This window comes from Hirsutella rhossiliensis (assembly GCF_020360975.1).
Source record: "Hirsutella rhossiliensis strain HR02 chromosome Unknown scaffold00008, whole genome shotgun sequence".
NCBI lineage: Eukaryota > Fungi > Ascomycota > Sordariomycetes > Hypocreales > Ophiocordycipitaceae > Hirsutella > Hirsutella rhossiliensis.
Window position 1 is genome coordinate 2,890,483 of NW_025408674.1, and position 17,173 is coordinate 2,907,655.

General features: G+C 58.5%; 3 protein-coding genes across 3 annotated transcripts; 1 reads left to right on the forward strand and 2 right to left on the reverse strand.

Moving 5' to 3' along the window:
- Positions 1 to 1,448: 1,448 nt before the first annotated feature.
- Positions 1,449 to 3,778, reverse strand: HRG_07749 (neutral ceramidase 2; the record flags this gene model as incomplete). The annotated part of the gene is made up of 3 exons (XM_044866220.1): positions 1,449 to 2,555; positions 2,638 to 3,168; positions 3,236 to 3,778. The coding sequence occupies 3 exons, from the start codon at positions 3,776 to 3,778 to the stop codon at positions 1,449 to 1,451; spliced, it is 2,181 nt and encodes a 726-aa protein (XP_044719184.1).
- A 999-nt stretch (positions 3,779 to 4,777) lies between these two features.
- Positions 4,778 to 7,717, reverse strand: HRG_07750 (AAA domain-containing protein; the record flags this gene model as incomplete). The annotated part of the gene is made up of 1 exon (XM_044866221.1): positions 4,778 to 7,717. One exon carries the CDS (start codon positions 7,715 to 7,717, stop codon positions 4,778 to 4,780), a length of 2,940 nt encoding a protein of 979 aa, XP_044719185.1.
- Positions 7,718 to 8,873: 1,156 nt separating this feature from the next.
- On the forward strand, positions 8,874 to 10,370 carry HRG_07751 (uncharacterized protein; the record flags this gene model as incomplete). The annotated part of the gene is made up of 2 exons (XM_044866222.1): positions 8,874 to 9,782; positions 9,843 to 10,370. The coding sequence occupies 2 exons, from the start codon at positions 8,874 to 8,876 to the stop codon at positions 10,368 to 10,370; spliced, it is 1,437 nt and encodes a 478-aa protein (XP_044719186.1).
- Between the last annotated feature and the right edge of the window lie 6,803 nt (positions 10,371 to 17,173).

Here is a 17,173-nt window from a genome sequence, read left to right on the forward strand (position 1 = left end):
GGCATCTCTGCCGCATGTTTGTTCCAACGTGCAAGGATCGAGAGATATGCGGCTGCCAGCCAGCCTTGTATCAGCTGTGGTCACGTATAACATGGTTTTTGATATATACACAACACATCTGAAGCAAAAGTCTCCCCGAAACAGACGCTACAGCAGCCGGAGTCGCACACAAACTCCCCGAACGTTGTTCCCTTCGTGCACCATATCAGACGACTGGTGCTGCGAGGAGCAGGGACCGGCCATGGCATGATGGGCTGCAGGGGCCAGGCCAGGGTATCCGGCGAGTTGCCTCGGTTTGAACCAGATGCTCGAGGGCAGGCTGCGCATCGGGCCCCGGTGGCGCCCACAGCTCGCTCCGCCGTTCATGTACTCGCACGGGTAGCCGATGGCCATCTGTTGAGCCCCGGAAGACTGATTATGCCATCCTGGGGCGAGCTGTTGCGAGCACCCTTTCCAAAGATCTTGCTGCGAGCCCAAGTCGCTACTTCCGAGAACCGCACAACAGGCCAAGCCGGCTCTGCTGCATATGTGCAATGGCGCGTTCATGGTAGACTGGTGGTGTGACGGGGTAAGGGCTATATCCCTGAATGCTGTGCCATCCGCCTGTGTTTCATCCCGTTGCCGTCGCAAAGAGGGTTCCCGCCCGTGGCCTCGTCACAGACGCGGGCGCACCGTGCCGACGCGCCACAAGGGAGTTGTCGATCGCATGAGCAAGGCCCTTCACCGCTATACTCGACGCACTCGCGCCCTCCCGAGATCTGGGCCACATCGGGAGACTCCTCACCCACGAGATGCTCGTACGGCCACGCGTCGACGGGCGGGGGAACTCGAGTTGGTGCCACGCCGGTTGCTGATCGGCGCGCCGTCGAACACATGTGCTTGCGCCGGCAGCCGGGCGCGGCTCGGGGACGACCACGATGCCACGGATTTGTGTGTTTCCATGCAGAGCTGAAAGGCTTCTATCGCTGGGGCACAGGGAGAGGTAGCAGCTTCGTGCGCAAGGCGGCCCTGAGGGAAAGGATCCTCTCTCCCCACTGGCCCCCCTTTCTCACCAAATCCCGATATGCGATGAAGATGGCCAACCATTTGCCGGCGAACGATTTTATTAGACTGGCAACACTAAAACAAGAAAAAAACTTTGCAACAGGAAGAAAAGAGATTGACTCGAGGATTCAAATATACTTACGACGCGAGCGACGTCACGTCTACTTCGATATACCGGGCAAGCGTCTTGCACAACATTCGAGGCCCTCGTGTTCCTCGCCCCAGACGTGGTCTCGTAGCGCGCCGCATGCGCAGCAACTCTTGTCCTCCGTCTTGCTTCCATCCAGTCCTCACACCAACGTCTGTACTGCAAGTGCCCGACGTCTGACGGTCCAGACTGGAACAGAGTCGCCACCCACCACTGTCGATAGACTATGTCGCCTCTTCCCCTTTCTGCCCCCGCTTCAACTAAGCTTGAAGCTTCCACTCGTACCCTCAAACGGCTTGATATTCCCAAACAGCGGCTTCGCATCACCGTAGTACTTGAAGCGGTACGTGCCGGCCCTTGCGTTGCCGGCCGTCTCCCACGAAATGTCCGCCTCGCTGTGCCCCAGCAACCAGTTTGTTCGTCGCCAAGAAAAGACGAGGAACCAGTCCCTGTCGTCGCGAACGCGGCGCCACGAGCCATCGGGTCCCTGCTGCTCGACCGCGGCAAAGGTCTGCTCGAGCCGCAGGTTGTTGCGGGGGTTGGCGCCCTGGAACGTGGCCTTGGCAGTGGCGCCGAGCGCGTACGACGACTCGGGCTGGCGGATGGAGCGGCCGAAATCCGAGCGTGGGGGATGACTGTCCAGGACGACGCCGGGGATGAAGGAGAGCGCCCTGCCGCGGTTATCGGGCGGCAGCTTGCCCTGGTCAGGGGAGCCGGTCGAATTTGGATGAAGGTAGTGCATGTTGGCGACGGTAAGGTTGATGTAGGCATCGAGCTGGTGAGGACCGAAGAGCGTCGAGGCACCTTCGTAGCGCTGGATCTCGTACTCCTCTGGCGTTGCGCAGTAGTGCGAGTAGCTGTTCGCCGGGCCGCCGAGGACGACGATGGGGTCTTGGTCCAGGAACCTAATGGCTTCCTTGGCGACAGCGGCCCTCCAGCGCCGGCCGCTCATCGTAGTGGCCTCGCTGGGGCTGACGATGATAAGCAGCTGCCCAACGCGTAGCGTCTGGACATCGACGATGTTGGGAGTCCATGCATATGGTTGGTCCATCTCGCCGACGTCGAGGAGTACCGGCTTGGCACCCTGGCACATCTTCTGTTCCTGGCTGGGTGTCCTGATCAGTCCCGAGACCAGCCTCCACAGGGGATTGGCGTTCGGCTTGCCCGAGTCGCCCTGGGTGAAGTCAAAGGCACCGGGCCAGTCCGAAGTGCCCGCGGCGAAGGAATAGCCCAGGGCGGCCGGACAGGTCATTGCTCTCGAGCCATTGGGCAGAGTAAACTCCCAGAACCGCATGTCGTGAAAAAAGTGAAAGGCCTTGACACTGGAGCCGACGACCGGGGTGCTCAACGCGTCGAGCGAGTCCTGGTCGCCAGTGAGCCATTGCCCCTGTGTGATAGATATAATGGACGGAGTGTCCAGGGAAGGGGAGAGAATATGGACTTACATAGATTTTCTTCGCGCCGGCAAACTGTCGACGACCTATCTCGTAGCAGCTCTTGACACCTCGGTCAAGAGCCCGAAACTCGGGCCCGCGGCCGTGGCAGCTCTGTGACTTTCCATCCGCACAGGTGCTCTTCTCCAAGCCGCACTGCTGCCCGGAGCCGTCGTCGCAGTAGGCGCCAAGCACGTTGGGAGTGGTATCGCCCACGTTGGCCTGGCTGAAGCCCGCGACAAAATCTCGGGTGGCTGAACTGTCGCCCTTCATGGCTTCCTCCAGCATCCACGCTGCGACACCCTTGTTGTCGGCGGCGGCGTGTGTGTGGTTCCCGAGGAGGGAGGTGCCGTGGACGGGAAACCAGGTCAAGACTCCCATGCTCTTATGGTCCGAGGCACGCGTAAAACGGAGCAGGGTCATGGTCGTGTCCGTGTCGGCGTTGTATCGGTCACGCTCTGCTTTAGGGTTGGCGAGGTAGGCGTAGAGGGAGCGGTTGATGGCGCCATCCTTGATGGTGGTGGTGCCGACATCGAGGAAGCCCTTTTGGTGAGTAGAAACGGCGAGTCAATAAGAGGGCAAAGACAAGAGAGAAATTTATCACGCCCACCTCCTGAATATTCTCGTGAGCACGTTTAATGGAGAGGACGGCACCGTCCACGAGGGCTTGATAGCTCTGCTTGTCGAAGCCGCGGGTAGTGATCTGCGGAAGGAGGTAGTTGAACCAGGCGCCGGGGCCAGCATGGCTGTGGGTGCCTGTCAGGGCCACATTATTGTGGCCGTAGAGCTTGTACTCGTCACCGAGGGCCTTGAGCCCGTCCAGGACGCCGAACCGCGTGGCCGTGTCTCCCGACTGGGTGTCGAGGACCAGATAGACAAAGCGGTCTTTGGGGTTCTTGACATCGGCGATGATAAAGGCCCGGCTGTGGAGGCGTTGGCGAAGCCCGGTGCCGACTTGCTCGAGGTTTGCGTAGCCGGCGAAGCCGATCTCGACTACCGGACCGGTGATGTCGGCCTTGCCAACGCCGATGAGGTACTTGTCCCCACGCCGGGCGGCGGCGGCGGCGATGCTGAAGAGCAGGAGCGAGAGAGCGATGGCGAAGATGGATGGTCGAGCCCGGCCTGCGCATGGCGCTCCCGAAGACAATGCCATGGCGGAGTAAGAGGGCGAGGAGTGTTGGGATGAGGAAATCGTTCCAGCAGGCGAAGGAAGCTGGAGATTGACGCTGGCGAGCTCCCTGGCGAGCTCCCTGCCTGGCGCGAGTTTTATGCACTGTATGAGCAGAGCTTCAAGCAGGGCTTCAAGAAAGCATCACGCTCTGGCGGCTCGTCGCGTTAGGGCAGCGACGGACGGCACGCCGCCTCCGACTCGTGACCGGCCATGACCAAGTGCCGGCGGCTCATTCATCAGTGAGCGGGCGCGTGCCTATCTAGAGATCAGCTCTTCTCTGTGCCCGGCAGCAAGGGGGAAGAAAGGAGGGGGCGCGGACCATGGGAGGAGAGTGATACCTGATACCTGGCCAATGAGGAGGCGCGGGCAGCGACACCGAAGCACAGAGGTGGGCTGTCGGGCAGGAAGGAGCTGCAAGTCAATGAAGCTTCGCCAGAACAGGCTGGTGGTTGAAAGCGTCGTGGTGTGTACCAAGGGCCGTGTATTTCTGCTAGGCCCAGTGCCTTGCAGAGTACCTCGAGGTACAATGACGTTGAAAAGAGGTGGCATCCATTTCACGCACGCACCCGGCAAGACGGCAGCAAGAGCCCTCATCTGATGCCATCACCATGGGCCTTGTGGATATTATCATGTGTACATGTACGTAGCAGATATGGCTACCTAGGTAGGTATGTATCGAGCAAGGCGAGCGCTGGCGGAAGGGAGGGGTGAATTGCATACGCCGCACAGAGTAGACGATCCAAAATCACACCAAGCAGCAGTGGCTTCGATAAAGTATGAGCTTGCTTTCACCCGCTTCTTGGCTGCCCGTCTTCACAGTCGCAGCCGGCCTGGGTCATGAACACACTGCCAGTCATGCTCCGTGCGCCTCTCGCCGTCGTCGGAGGGCCGGCGAAGCGCCCCACAGCAAGCGAAGCCATTACATCGAGGCCTCACCTCAAACATGACATGTCCATCTTCTCTGCTCACCATTAGCCGCAATCATCGACCTGGACCGCCAGGTCGGCTCATCGTCAACGGCTTAAACGGCTTGCGCAGCCGATCCATCGATGGCGGCGGGCCCATGCTCGCCGGCCGCCTCACGCCAGCCAGGGGCTTCGACGACATGAAGGTCGTCGTGTGGAAGCTCGCCGCCGGCCGTAGCGGCTCCGTCGCCGAAGCCTCCTCCTTCGCCTGCGCCTTGTCCGGCGATGGCGGTCGTGGCGGAGGGCTCGAGAAGCACGCGTATTGTTGCCTAGGATTGTCGTCTCGTGGCGCCAGCGCGTTTGGCCGCGTGAATGTCCTACCCTGCGGCAGCCTGTGGTGAGCTAGTGCCGGATCGATGCCGGGCTTGGAGGCGTCGACTGATGTCGGCGCAGGCGCCGCTTGGGCAGCATGTCGCGATGCAGCAGCTCGGTACCGGGCAAGTGATAAGTCTGCGGCCACAGCCTTGGGGGGCGGCGTCTTCTGCGCCCTCGGCTCTTGGGTCACGAATCCAAGGAGGCTTCGTTGATCTGGCCGACGACGACAAGTAACCGTCCTTGGACCTTGCTTCGCAATGGTGGCTGCCTTTTCCTGTTCAATCGCCGCCGCTGCCGCCAAAGCCGAGTGGTGAGCACCCGCAGAGACAAACCCAGGCAGGGACGACATTGTGAACTCGGACGCGCTCTCCATCGTGGTGAGGTAGTCTGGTCGCCACGGTTTTTCCTCTTCGTCACCGCCCTCTCCGTTGTTGGAGTAGACGGTACGTTGCCGCTTTGAGGTCCTCGCAAGGTGCCCGCTACCATCTTCGATGCCATCAGCGTTTTTGGGGTCGAAGGGGTCAATCGGAAAGAGGTCGTCCTCTGGCGAGAACATGGGGGGAACCTGGGCGTAGATGGTCTTGTCCGTCGGCGCCACCCTGCCCAGAATATTGGCAATCCCCTCGAGAACGGGCCCGTCAAAGGATGGCCCTTGGGGAGCAAGCGTGCCCGCAAACGGAGACACAAAGGGCGACAGCTCGACCTTATTGCCCGTCCCTTGCGATCCATAGAGTGGGCAGCTCAGGTAGAGCAGCGCCTGGGCCCGAGTCATGGCCACATACAGAAGCCGCCTCTCCTCGTCAGAGTCCTCGGCGCGGGAGTGAGGGATGGATCCGGTGTACACTGACGGGACGAAGACAATGGGCCACTCTAGACCCTTGGCAGCGTGTATGGTAGAAATGGTCACCAGCGACGCCTTGTCCCCCTCACCGCCATCTTTCTGCGCATCAGATGCCAGGGCCACGTTGGCGAGGAAGCGGCTCAGCAAATCGTCGTCCTTGGCTTGCTCGACGCCCTCGATCTCCGGCAGAGCTTCCTCGTCCGGTTTGCCGAAGTCGCGCGTGAAGTCCCCGGCTAAGTTGACCAGCTCCTGGACGTTGGCCCATCGTCCCTCATGGTCTTCAGCATACTCTGCCTGCAAATATTTTTTGAAGTCGAGCTGGTGGACAAGATCTTCAATCAGATCCACCAACGTCAGAGGACTGCTCTCGGTCAGCTGCTCCACCTTTTTTCGAAGACTGGACGTTATTCTCAGCAGTTCCGTATTTAGCTTTTGCTCCATCTTGGCCCTGATGTTTGTCTTTGCTCCTCGCCCTTCCCGGCAATGGCGCCACAATAGCTTCCATAGGCTTATCTTGGCCTGCTCAGCCTCCTCCAAGAGCGACTTGATGGTTGTTTCTCCGATGCCCCGGCGCGGAACGTTGATGACCCTGGCCAGTGCGTCGTTGTTATCGGGGTGCTGGATGACGCGGAGATAGTCGAGTAAGACCTTGATTTCCTTGCGGTCGTAAAACTTGTGCCCGCCAACCATGCGGTACGCCACACCGGCCTTGCCGAGTGCGGATTCAATGTGTCTTGACAGAGAGGCAGACCGAAGCAGGATGGCCACGTCTTCGAACTTGAGCATTGCCCCGCAGAGCATGACTGCTCGTCTGATTTCCGACACGATCCATTCCCCCTCTGCGGCCGAGCTCTTGAGTTTCCTCAGGACCGGCCTGGCGCCCCTTGTGTGAACGGGGACCAGCCGTTTTTGATAGCGCTTCTTGTCCTGCTGGATGACATTGAGCGACATGTCGAGAATCCACTGAGAGGATCGGTAGTTTTCTTCCAAGGAGACCTCGTCGGTCTTGGGGTAGTCGCGCAGGAGGCGATAGAGGTTCCGAATCTCGGCCGAGCGCCAGCCATAGATGCTCTGGTCGGGGTCTCCGACAATGGTGATGCGGTGGCGGGCCTGAGCGAAGAGCTTCATGAGGTCGTATTGAATGCCATTTGTGTCCTGGTATTCGTCAATCAGCACCGCCTGGATGTTTGAAACGCAGGAGGGATGGTCCTGCAGGAGCTGCACGCAGTAGACGAGCAAGTCGTCGTAGTCGAGCAGGTTCGCTCTGGTCAGGTGGGCCTGGTACTCGTCGTAGCAAGATTGGAGGGCCGCATTGACCGAATTCTGGCGACCGGGCTGGGCCGGCGGGGGAGTGGTGCCTTTTGCCTTTTTCTTGCTGATCCAGGACCTTGCGTAGGGGGCCTCGATTTGCAGGCTGAGGCGCTTGCATATCCTCTGGATGATGGCTCTCGAATCGCCGTCGTCGGCGATGCCAAAGTTGGAGTCGAGGCCAATGCGGCGTCCGTACTTGGCCAGATAGCGCCTGGCAATGGAGTGGAAGGTGCCCAAGATGATTTTCTTTTCCAGTTCCTCACCAAGGGCCTTGGCGATGCGCACCTTCATCTCCCGGGCGGCCTTTACGGTGAAGGTGGCGACGACGATGTCCGAGGGCGTATAGTTGGCCTGTTGGACAAGCCAGACAACGCGGGAGGTGAGGGTATGGGTTTTGCCGCTGCCGGGCCCAGCGAGAATGGCGACGGTGGGCGCATCGGAGGTGACGGCGCGACGTTGGGCCTCGTTGAGAGAGTCGAGGCGAGACATGGTGGTGAGCAGAGGAAGGGTATCTCACTGACTGACGCCCTTGGGCCGAGAGCAAGTTGTCAGAGCCTCTGCTCCGAGCCAATTGACACCGGGGCGTCGAGCATTGCTGCTGGAAGACGCGATCCGTGGATCCGTGGACGCCGCTGGCCGTATTTCGCGTCGTGGCGCGCAGTCAGGTGATTGGGGGCCGGTACATGTGCGGCAGCGAGTCGATACCTGAACCGCAGGCGAGCTACGGCAATGCTAACATGTAGCGGGTACATTGACGCACGACTTACACGGTACAGATAGTCTCGAAAGCAGCAGCCGTTGATCAATTCGAACGGCAAGCAAAAGGCCAGTTGAATCACTCTGTCATGCCTAGGAAGCAAGTCGTTCGAATGCTCGACACAATCAAGTGAACGGAGAATTGCCAACGTAAGGCGTTTTATTTTTAGAAAGTCACAGCAGGCGGTCCGCTGGGCGCGTTGTTAGTGTCGTGAGGGAGTCGACAAGATAGGACGCCGACGGGTACCTACCTTGGGTACCTTATGTTAGGTTCTCGCTAAAGTGCCCAGCACTATTCTGCAGAAGCAGACTTGGTGCAAAAGCTCCGTGGGTAGCAAGCTGGTCGGCATTGCATCATCAGCCTCTCCGTCCCTTGCAGACTCTCCAAAGCTGCTCACAATATTCCTAGGCAAGGCCAATGTTCCATTTTACCGCCTCTCCAGCCCCCCAATCATCGGCTGCAACCACAAATCGCACTCGACGGACCGCACGCTGCTGCGGGGGAGACGAACTGCGCTGGTTCCCCACTGGTCCTCGCCCCCCGTCAATCACCCCGGGCCGGGCGTCGACCTCGGCGCTTAGCCACCCCCTCTGTCCAACCACACACCACCATCCATCCCTCTTCTGCAGCGCCCATCACCACCATGCACCACGCTGCAGCCAGTGGCCGTCGTTCCCTCCCAGGGGCCCTCCCTCAGCTCCCAGGGGGCCTCGGCGCTTATGTACTCTCCCAGCTTTAGAGCCTGCTGCAACGTCGTCGTAAATATGTCTGATCTCTCCTCGTTGTCTCCCCTCCCATCCTCCGACTCATGTTTCGTATGCTGCCATCAGGAGGTCTCGCTGCGGCATCCGTTGCCTCCTCTTAAGGCCTTTTCCTCCTCCTCCCGCCATGCCGCGAGGGCTCATCGCCCCACTACATGCTCTCACGGTTCTGATTCTTTCTTGTCTCGCCCATTCCGAGCCAACCCTCACCAGCCTCAACAGAGCTATAGCAGCCCGCTCATCACCCACCGCCCAGGCCCACGACGCGCCGTTGCTCTTCCCTGGAGCCTTGCGTGACCCGTCCTATTTGCCTGCGGAAATCGGTGGCGTCATCGCAGCCTACGGCGTGTCCCTTGTCTTCGTCGCAATCACTCTGCTTGCGCTGGCAAAGAAACGACGCGAGCACCTCAAGGCCGCTCAGGACGAGTTTGTCTTTGAAGCACCGGCAGACTTCTGCAGCCCAGATCGCGCTCCCGGGGAACTTCATTCTTATCCAGACGCCGCACGAGTGCCCAATTTCTCCTACCCTTCACCCATCAACACCGACTTCAACGTCTCGAGCCCTCACATCTATCCGTCGCCGACGTCGACTGCCGGTGCCCCGGGAGTCGATCTTGCTGTCGATCAGAGGGTCGTTCAGGCAGACCGAGAGATGGCCCAGCAACAGCTCGAGGAGATGTACAGGCACGTCATGGAGCACGAGGAGGCCAAGGAAAACGGCACCGTGCCCGACGCACCCGTCATCCCCAGGCCGCCTCAGAATCACGCTCCAGACTCGATGGGCTCCAAGAAGGAGAGATCCAAACCCGCCAGCCTCAACCTCAGTCGAGGTGTTGAAGAAAAGTCACACTCCAAAGCACACTCTTTCTTCTCCGCACTCCGCTCACCCAGGAAAAAGTCCATCAAAGGCATCTCCATTTCCTCGCCCATCATGACGCCGCATTCTTCCACTTTCCCAGTACACGACTTCCAGGAAATGAGTCCCATGGCCCCGAGGCCTTACGCTCCGGCACCTCCAGCCCCCGATCAACCGGCCGTTGGCGCACCAAGACCCCGCCGCAGCGCCATGCCCCTGACCCCAGACATTTCACCCCAGAGCGTGCAGACCATAGATGAGCGCATCAGCGCGTTGTCTGGCACCGCCAGCGGCAGCAGACAAGTCTCGCAGGCTCCCACCGAGGCGGACCCGGCATCGGCCACGTCGGAGCATTCTCAGGTCCCTCTGGTCGGACTCCCGTCGTCGCCCAAGCCCTCGGCCAAACCTCCCCAGCTTCCCTCGTCACCCAAGCCAGGTGCCAGCTTCCGGAAGCCCAACGCTCCTTCGGCCGTGCGGACAGGAGGCACCCTGCCGCTACGAGCCTACGAGCCGGCCATGAGCTCGCCGTCTGCCATGGCTTATACCACCAAGCAGACGGTGTTTGAGAGGAGAGGGCCGCTCTCCCCGACCACGGGCAGGACCCCCCGCACGGCTGGGGCGGTTCCGTACTCGCCATATCAGCCCAACACGCCCTGCATACCGGTGACGCCGTCGCTGGTCACCAAGGAGGACAGAAGACGCATGAAGAGAATGATACCCAAGACGCCTACATTGGAGATGGTCAAGAGTTCCGACGATGTATGGTAGCGCGTCACCTTGAGTGATCCGAGAAGCAGGAAGACGGGCCTGGAGAGGAGTTTGATGGATTATGACTTTGTACATGTCACTGAAGCTGGTTTCGAGACACTTGAGGGCGAAGACGACGTCGTAACGGCTGTTCTCCTATTTTTCCGTTAGATAAATTGCTTGCGAAGGCCACACTCGCGGCAAGCACTGTTCATTCAGGTGGTAAAAAAATACATTGACACGCCTTTCATGTCGCTTGGCCAGGGCCTGGTCGTGTAAAGGCCCGTGGACGGGCACATCATCCAATGTCGAATGGAGCGAGGCGGGCACTTGGGAGAGAGTACTGCTCCCGCTGAGCTCGGCCTGGCTGGCATGCCAATTCAGAAGTCTCCACGCGGAGCATCTCGAGCCGAGTCCTGTCCGCGGGTCAATATGCACCGAGAACCTCTGTGGGCGGGCTGATGGTTGGTTGACGTAACATCAACCACTTCCCCTCTGGCTTCTTCATGCAGACATTTTCTTCTTCTCCCACCTGGCCCCCATTGCCCGAGTCCAGAACCGGGACTGTCTTTGGCTTATCACCGATGCCCCCTTGAAGGACGTCAGTTCTGGCCCTCGCGTCGCAAACGGGGCTCAGCGGCTGGCAACTCGGAATTACCGAAGGCGCGTGGATGGGCTTTTGTCCATCCCTGCCCGATTGCCGAACCGCCGCGTCGCACGCCGAGAAAGGTCCAGGGCGACAGGCTTTGCTGATGCAGTCTATGATCTCTTTTGGACATTGACTGGCACACACAACATGCCGCCCGAAGTATAGTGCCAGGTGCCTAGGTATGCCAGGTTATTCACGGGATGCCCTATATAACCGGCACGTATACGGTGAATACAGATATGTCACCGCGGGCCGCAGGCCGGACATTGCCGCTTCGGACCCGAGTCCTCGGATATACTGTACGCATTTATTAGCCGGCACGACGGGCCTTTTTTCTTCTGAATTTCTCGTCCCGTTCCCTCTTCTTCTGATACTTGTGCGTATGAGGCTTTGCAAAACCCAGACGCCGCAAGAACGGAGAGTGCAGACAGCCCACGTAAAATGCTAGAGCCCTACATTATCCCGCCCACATGCCGGGTCTATGCCCGGAAATGTGCATTATCAAAGCGGAATTACCTTGATTCCAACGCTATGGACATCCCTCCCCATATTCTACACGTATTTGTCTTCTCAATTGGAGCAGCTAAATATGCATGCCCTAGTGGCCAAGGTTGCTGTTGGCTGGCTATAACAGGAGTGCTCAACCTTGGTTCTCGGATAACTGTTATGTTCGCCCCTCGCCTTCGTTAGAATGCACTGCAAATGCCGTGCTTGGTGCGTACGTAGGACCAATTCTACGCAGGGTGCCGTCTTGTTTCGAAATGCAGTGCACAGGGCAGTGGCACAGGTGCGAATCACGGCGTCAAGGTTCGTCTCGCAGCGTCAATGCCACATACCTGAGTGCATGTATGTACGACCCCGATGCCGCAGCATGTCTCTCGCCCCGGACGGTGGCGTCTGGTTGGCCGGCACGAACCAGCCTGGTGACAGAAGGAGCGGGTGGTGGACCCGGAATCTATTGAGCGGTCATAGGCGGGCGAATCTTTGGCAGGAATAAGTTAATAACCAAGTATAGGCCCGGTCGTGCTCCGTTTAGCCTGATAGCAACCGCATGCGAGGGACGAGGAACGAGTGCATATACCGTCCTGCGCGAGAGCCAGGTCAGTGCCCCCCATGCCGAACTTCAGCATCATGTCGTACAGCGATTCCTCATCTGCTGCAAGACCCAAGTGCAACTCTCCTTTGTACGAGCTGGGCACAGCCGTGTCACCGATAAGGCCAGTCGCGGTTGGCAAATCGGGCTAGGATTTCCCGCAACCTTTGGTCCAGTGGATATCGATGGCTTCGGACCAGCTGAGCGGCGATGGTTCAGCCGCAAATCAAGGTCAGGACCGGCTCTTGATTTATGATGACTCAACCGGGCCAGAGCACGTTTAGTTATGGCCGTTGAGGGGCGTTTGAAAGACTGCTATCCAAAGCCTTTGTATGTGATATGTGCCCGGCAGTTACTCCGATCAACTCTGGCCATCTACTTTGTACAGCAGCACAACGTAGCCCGAAGACGAACTTTTAAGGTAGGACCGCGGTAAGATGCCGGTATTTCCATAATCAGGACATGCAGATATCAGGCCCTGAATCACCAATGTGTGATGGGGATGGGCCCCGAGCTAGCCTTGGCAGTCAGCTGTCAACCCTGAAGAGGTCCGAACCTCGACCTGCCCAGCACATGGCAGAGTCTGTGGGCTCGATATGCTTCCCTTCCCCCGTCATGTAACCGGGATCAAGGCGGGCGCTACCAAAAGTTGGTAGCACGGTCACCGGCAACTTCCTGGGTGATGGGGTTACCACCGGCGGCGGCTTTGAAATTGGACGAGGGCAGTGCGTCGCCACGCCTGCCAATACCCTCGAATCCCAAGATCGACGGAAGGGGGCCATCTTGAAGTGAATCCACAGATTGCCGACGGCGTGGTGGGTCACGCCTTGCTCGGTTGCAGTCGGCAAGTCGAGGACAGAGAATACCTAGACAAGCTCCAGATAGCAAGGAGGAAGTCCTCCGGGCTGAGCATGACAAGTGACAGGCAGGAAGGGAGACGCGAGTCAGAGAGGGGGCGGGGGGGGGGGGGCGAAATTTGAAGAGCACCGCATCCCGCATTCTGTTCGCGCCGTTCCGCGCTCTTCGAGATGCAACGCGTGCCTGAAAGTGCTTCGTGTATGCGACTTTTGGTTGGAGCAATAGACGCAGGCGAGAAGGGGGCGGAGGCGAAAGATCTGTATACACGCCCACCTACATACCAAGGCACATATATCACAGCTTTTTCATTACCGGACTGTACTGTATCTTGAAGCCTTGCCCGGTGTGTGTCACTGCCGTCGGCGTATTTCCGCGGCTTCTGCCGACCCCAAGCGGTAGCACAAGTGGGCTGCAAGAGTGTCTTGTTCAGTATCAAGGCAACCTGGCTCAAGTGACTCGACATTGTCGAGATCGGACAAAACAGGTGTAGCCAGGCCTACGATTCACCTCTCTGACTCTGCGGCAAAGCACACGCCTGAGTACTGCATGCGGGTCAAGGCTCTTTGGTCTTTTATCTTTTTGTGACCGAGCACAGCAGCGTAGAGGTAGGTATGCCGGTCTCTGGGCCGTGCAGCATCGTCACTGTCAAGTCAAGCCTCAGTGACGCCCGGATCAGGCGTTCGGATGGACAGGGCCCGAGTTTCCCTCAGGACCCAGGTCAGGGGAGGGATGCTGAATCGGTTGGCGAGGCCACCATCCCGGCCCGGCAGGTGGTCCCTCGCCCACCGGCGACAAAGGCAAACGGCATGTCGCCGACGGACTCAAGAGAGGGCACGGCGCAATGTAGACCCGAGAGAGTCGGAGAGCCGAGAATTCTTGTTTTCTGGATTGGAAGAAAAGACCCCCCTTCCCTCCTTATCTCCTCAGCAGGACACGTTTCAGCCACCGGGAGGCGTGTTAAGGCCCACGGTGGCTCTTCGCTTACATGCATCCATGATAAGATGCGAACTGCCGGCTGCGAGCGCCAGCACCACAGCAAAGTAAGTGAAGAGCCGGGGCCGTTCATCCGCGTATGTACATGGTACTGGGACAAAGGTATACAGGTGAGTCTTGGTTCAAGAAGATGAGTTGTCTGATGGCAGCCGTATAGTGCTTTGGGTTCGCCTTTCTGGTTGTGTGTGTGTGTGCTGTATGGGCAAGATGTCTCCGAAGCTGAAGAATCTTGTTTGCTTAAGCGAGCAGACACTGACAGATGAAGTCTTGCCCTGGCGCTTCCGTCCGCTCTGGTCAACAACAGTCGGCCCGTTGGGCTGCAGCATGTATCTGCCACGTACATACATACATACATACAGAACTGCGCCTTGGCTTTGCACATGGGTGTGCTACGTGGTATCGCCGCTGACCAGAGGACAAGGACGGACGTGGATTGTAGGCAATAGCATTTGGCGGTGCAGGGAGGAGGGCCGAGAGCGGAGGCCCGCGTCGCGCCAAGCCGAGGAGCCAAGGAGGAGGCATTCTTGGGACGAGCGATAGCCGGCGTCTAGGTAGCTGACGATGGGTGCTAACTAATGACGCATCGTGGGTTTTTCTTGTATCTGCGGCAGGGGCAAGAAACTATCCGTGACCAAAGGAGTCCTTCAAGCGACGGAGTACAGGGGCCGGTAGTCTGCCCTCGCGTTGCGGCCGGTTGCTCGCAGACACCGGTGCCCCCTTTTGGATCCTCAGCCCGGACTTGATCTCGCGTTTTGTAGAAACTTGAAGCAGAGACATGGACAAGCTGCAAAGCGGATTCGAAATTCGTCTATGCACTTTTGTCAAAAGTAACGCAGTCTGCCTTGAGTCGCAGAGAACGGCCGATAGAGTTTCGTAGTGCCGCATCGCCGGTCTTGCCTTGCAGCCATTCGCATTATCCAGTGCAGATTGATAATCTTGAGTTTGCTGCACCGGAGAAAAACAGGTGGAAGGGGTGCTGGATCAAAAGAAAGGTCCACTCTTGTTGATTCGACCAAGGTGCCTGCCTGCGTTGTGCATGGTTCATGTTTGTGCTGTATGTCCTGGCAGGCTGAGTTTAGGATTGGCCGTTGCTTTCAAGTCACTGGCAACCGATCAAGCCTACTTGGTAGGTAGGTAGTGATAGTTTAACTAACTACGAATATTTCGTACAAAGAGAACAAGGAGGCCTGGGGACGGAGGAGCGGGAGGCGCCAGAAAAAGAAAAAGAAAAGCGTGGGGAAAACGGGGCCTTGGCGGGTGACGACATTACCTAAGGCAGGTACGGATGCATGACTCTGCACGGCAGGCAGGAGGAGCATCTGTGGACTTTAGCGAGGAAAGAAGGAGATGCGGACTTGAACAAGGACCAGTTCAACCCGCAAAGCAATCTACTGTACCTAATCGGCACATCCATTGCTCCCGATGGCTCATCTCGCCTTTGGCGGGCCTTATCGAGGCCCGCCTGGATGCTAACCGAGCGAAGGCGAACTACACGCCGCTAGGTGCTAAACGCAACGGGCCGGCAGGCAACACCCTGCTCTGCACTCGGTACGGCTCCGCTGTACATGCAAAGTACACGTCAGGTACTTTCAGCGAACATGGAACAACTGTGCGTCCTTGCCGAGCTGCATGCATGTACGAACAGGACCTTGGCCTAGGTATCTGTACCAAAACCAGTGCTTGGCTTAGATATCTGTACCAAAACCAGTGCATCATCAAACGAGCATGTTCCCATCGCGCAGGGCTGCTCTGCCAAAGGAGCCGATGATGTGTGGAGCGTAAGGCGGCGACGACGACATTTATTATTATTATTATTAGGCTGATGGGTAGATACCGGTAGGTACCTACCTACCTACGGATAGATGACGCGGAAGCTGTCTCCACCACCAGCCCGGCCTCATGGCAGTCTGCAAGGACGGTGCAGGCGTTGGGGGCTGGTGACCTGGATGTACGGATAAGTACACGGGCCTTGTTCGACAAGTGTCTCGCGGTAACAGCCAATCAGAGCCCGACATCTGCTGCCTCGTGCGCGCGACAACGACCACACCCTCCACGTCCCGGATCGTACGATTATTCTGGGGATCCATCCGGCACATGCCGCACGCCCCCGTAGCGAGCGAGGCTTCTCCGTCTTGTCGATTTCTCTTCTGCCTGTCATTTTCCCATGCCGCTTTGTCAGGCACTTTGTTACAGACTGCTTTCTGCGTGTCGCACGTGGGCCTGATTGCGTAGTCTCTCGCTCACAGTCTGCGCTGCCTGCCTCCGCATCGAGGACACTAATCAGTACGTACTATGGTACGGCCTGCAGGCCCACATGAACCAGTACATACATCCCGCCCGCACTTGCCTTGCTTGCTCGCTCTCTGTACAGTACTCCGTACAGTACCTCCTATAGTGCCTACCTAGGTAGGTACTAGTAGTAGGTAGGGGCGGGCTAATACACTACGGGCAGCACCAGCTGCGCTTCCTTGCAGGGCCTTCCAGAGCCTTTGCCGTACATTGCAGCAGGCACAGTACGTACTTGCTAGGGGCCGGCCACCCGCTTAGCACCCGTTGAATCCTCCGTCCCGACCGAGTGTAGTACTAGAGGTGCTGTACTGTACTGTACGTAGGAAGTCTGCCATGCTTGTTGCCTTTCTCGGCAGCCCATCCCCTCATCCGTCCTCCCTTTTTCTTTTCCGCTTTTTTCTCCTTATTCCCTTCAACCTCTGTGTTTCACCACCGATCCCTCCGCTCGTTTAAAGGTCGTTGGCCATCCCTGTCGCCTGACCTTTGCACTCGGCGCTGGCAACAGAGCCGTCTCCCGAATCCGAAGCTGGTCGAGGCAAATATCAACCAACAGGGCCATTCTCGGCATTAGGCTCCGGCGCAGAGCCCGCGGACACGAAACCGGCACCCGCGTCCCATCGGCCTTGACCCCCGTCGACTTGTCTGTCTCGAAATAGTCCGCCTTGGCTGCTGCACCGGTCGCAATTCTTGGGGAGGGGAAAGCGCAAGCTGCAGTCTCGACCCCTGCTGACTTTGCGCGCTCGCTTCCCGCTGCCACCCTCTCTCTCGTCGCTTGACTAGGGAATACAATACATCCAAACTTTTACCGCCCATTTGCGCCTCGTCCTCTCCAAGAAGAAAAAACCAGGCGTTGCGGGCACGCGCGTTGTGCGACATTGTCTGTCCGTCCGTCGTCTCAAATTCCTCCTGGCCGACTCCCCCATCTTTTCTTCTGGCGCTCCG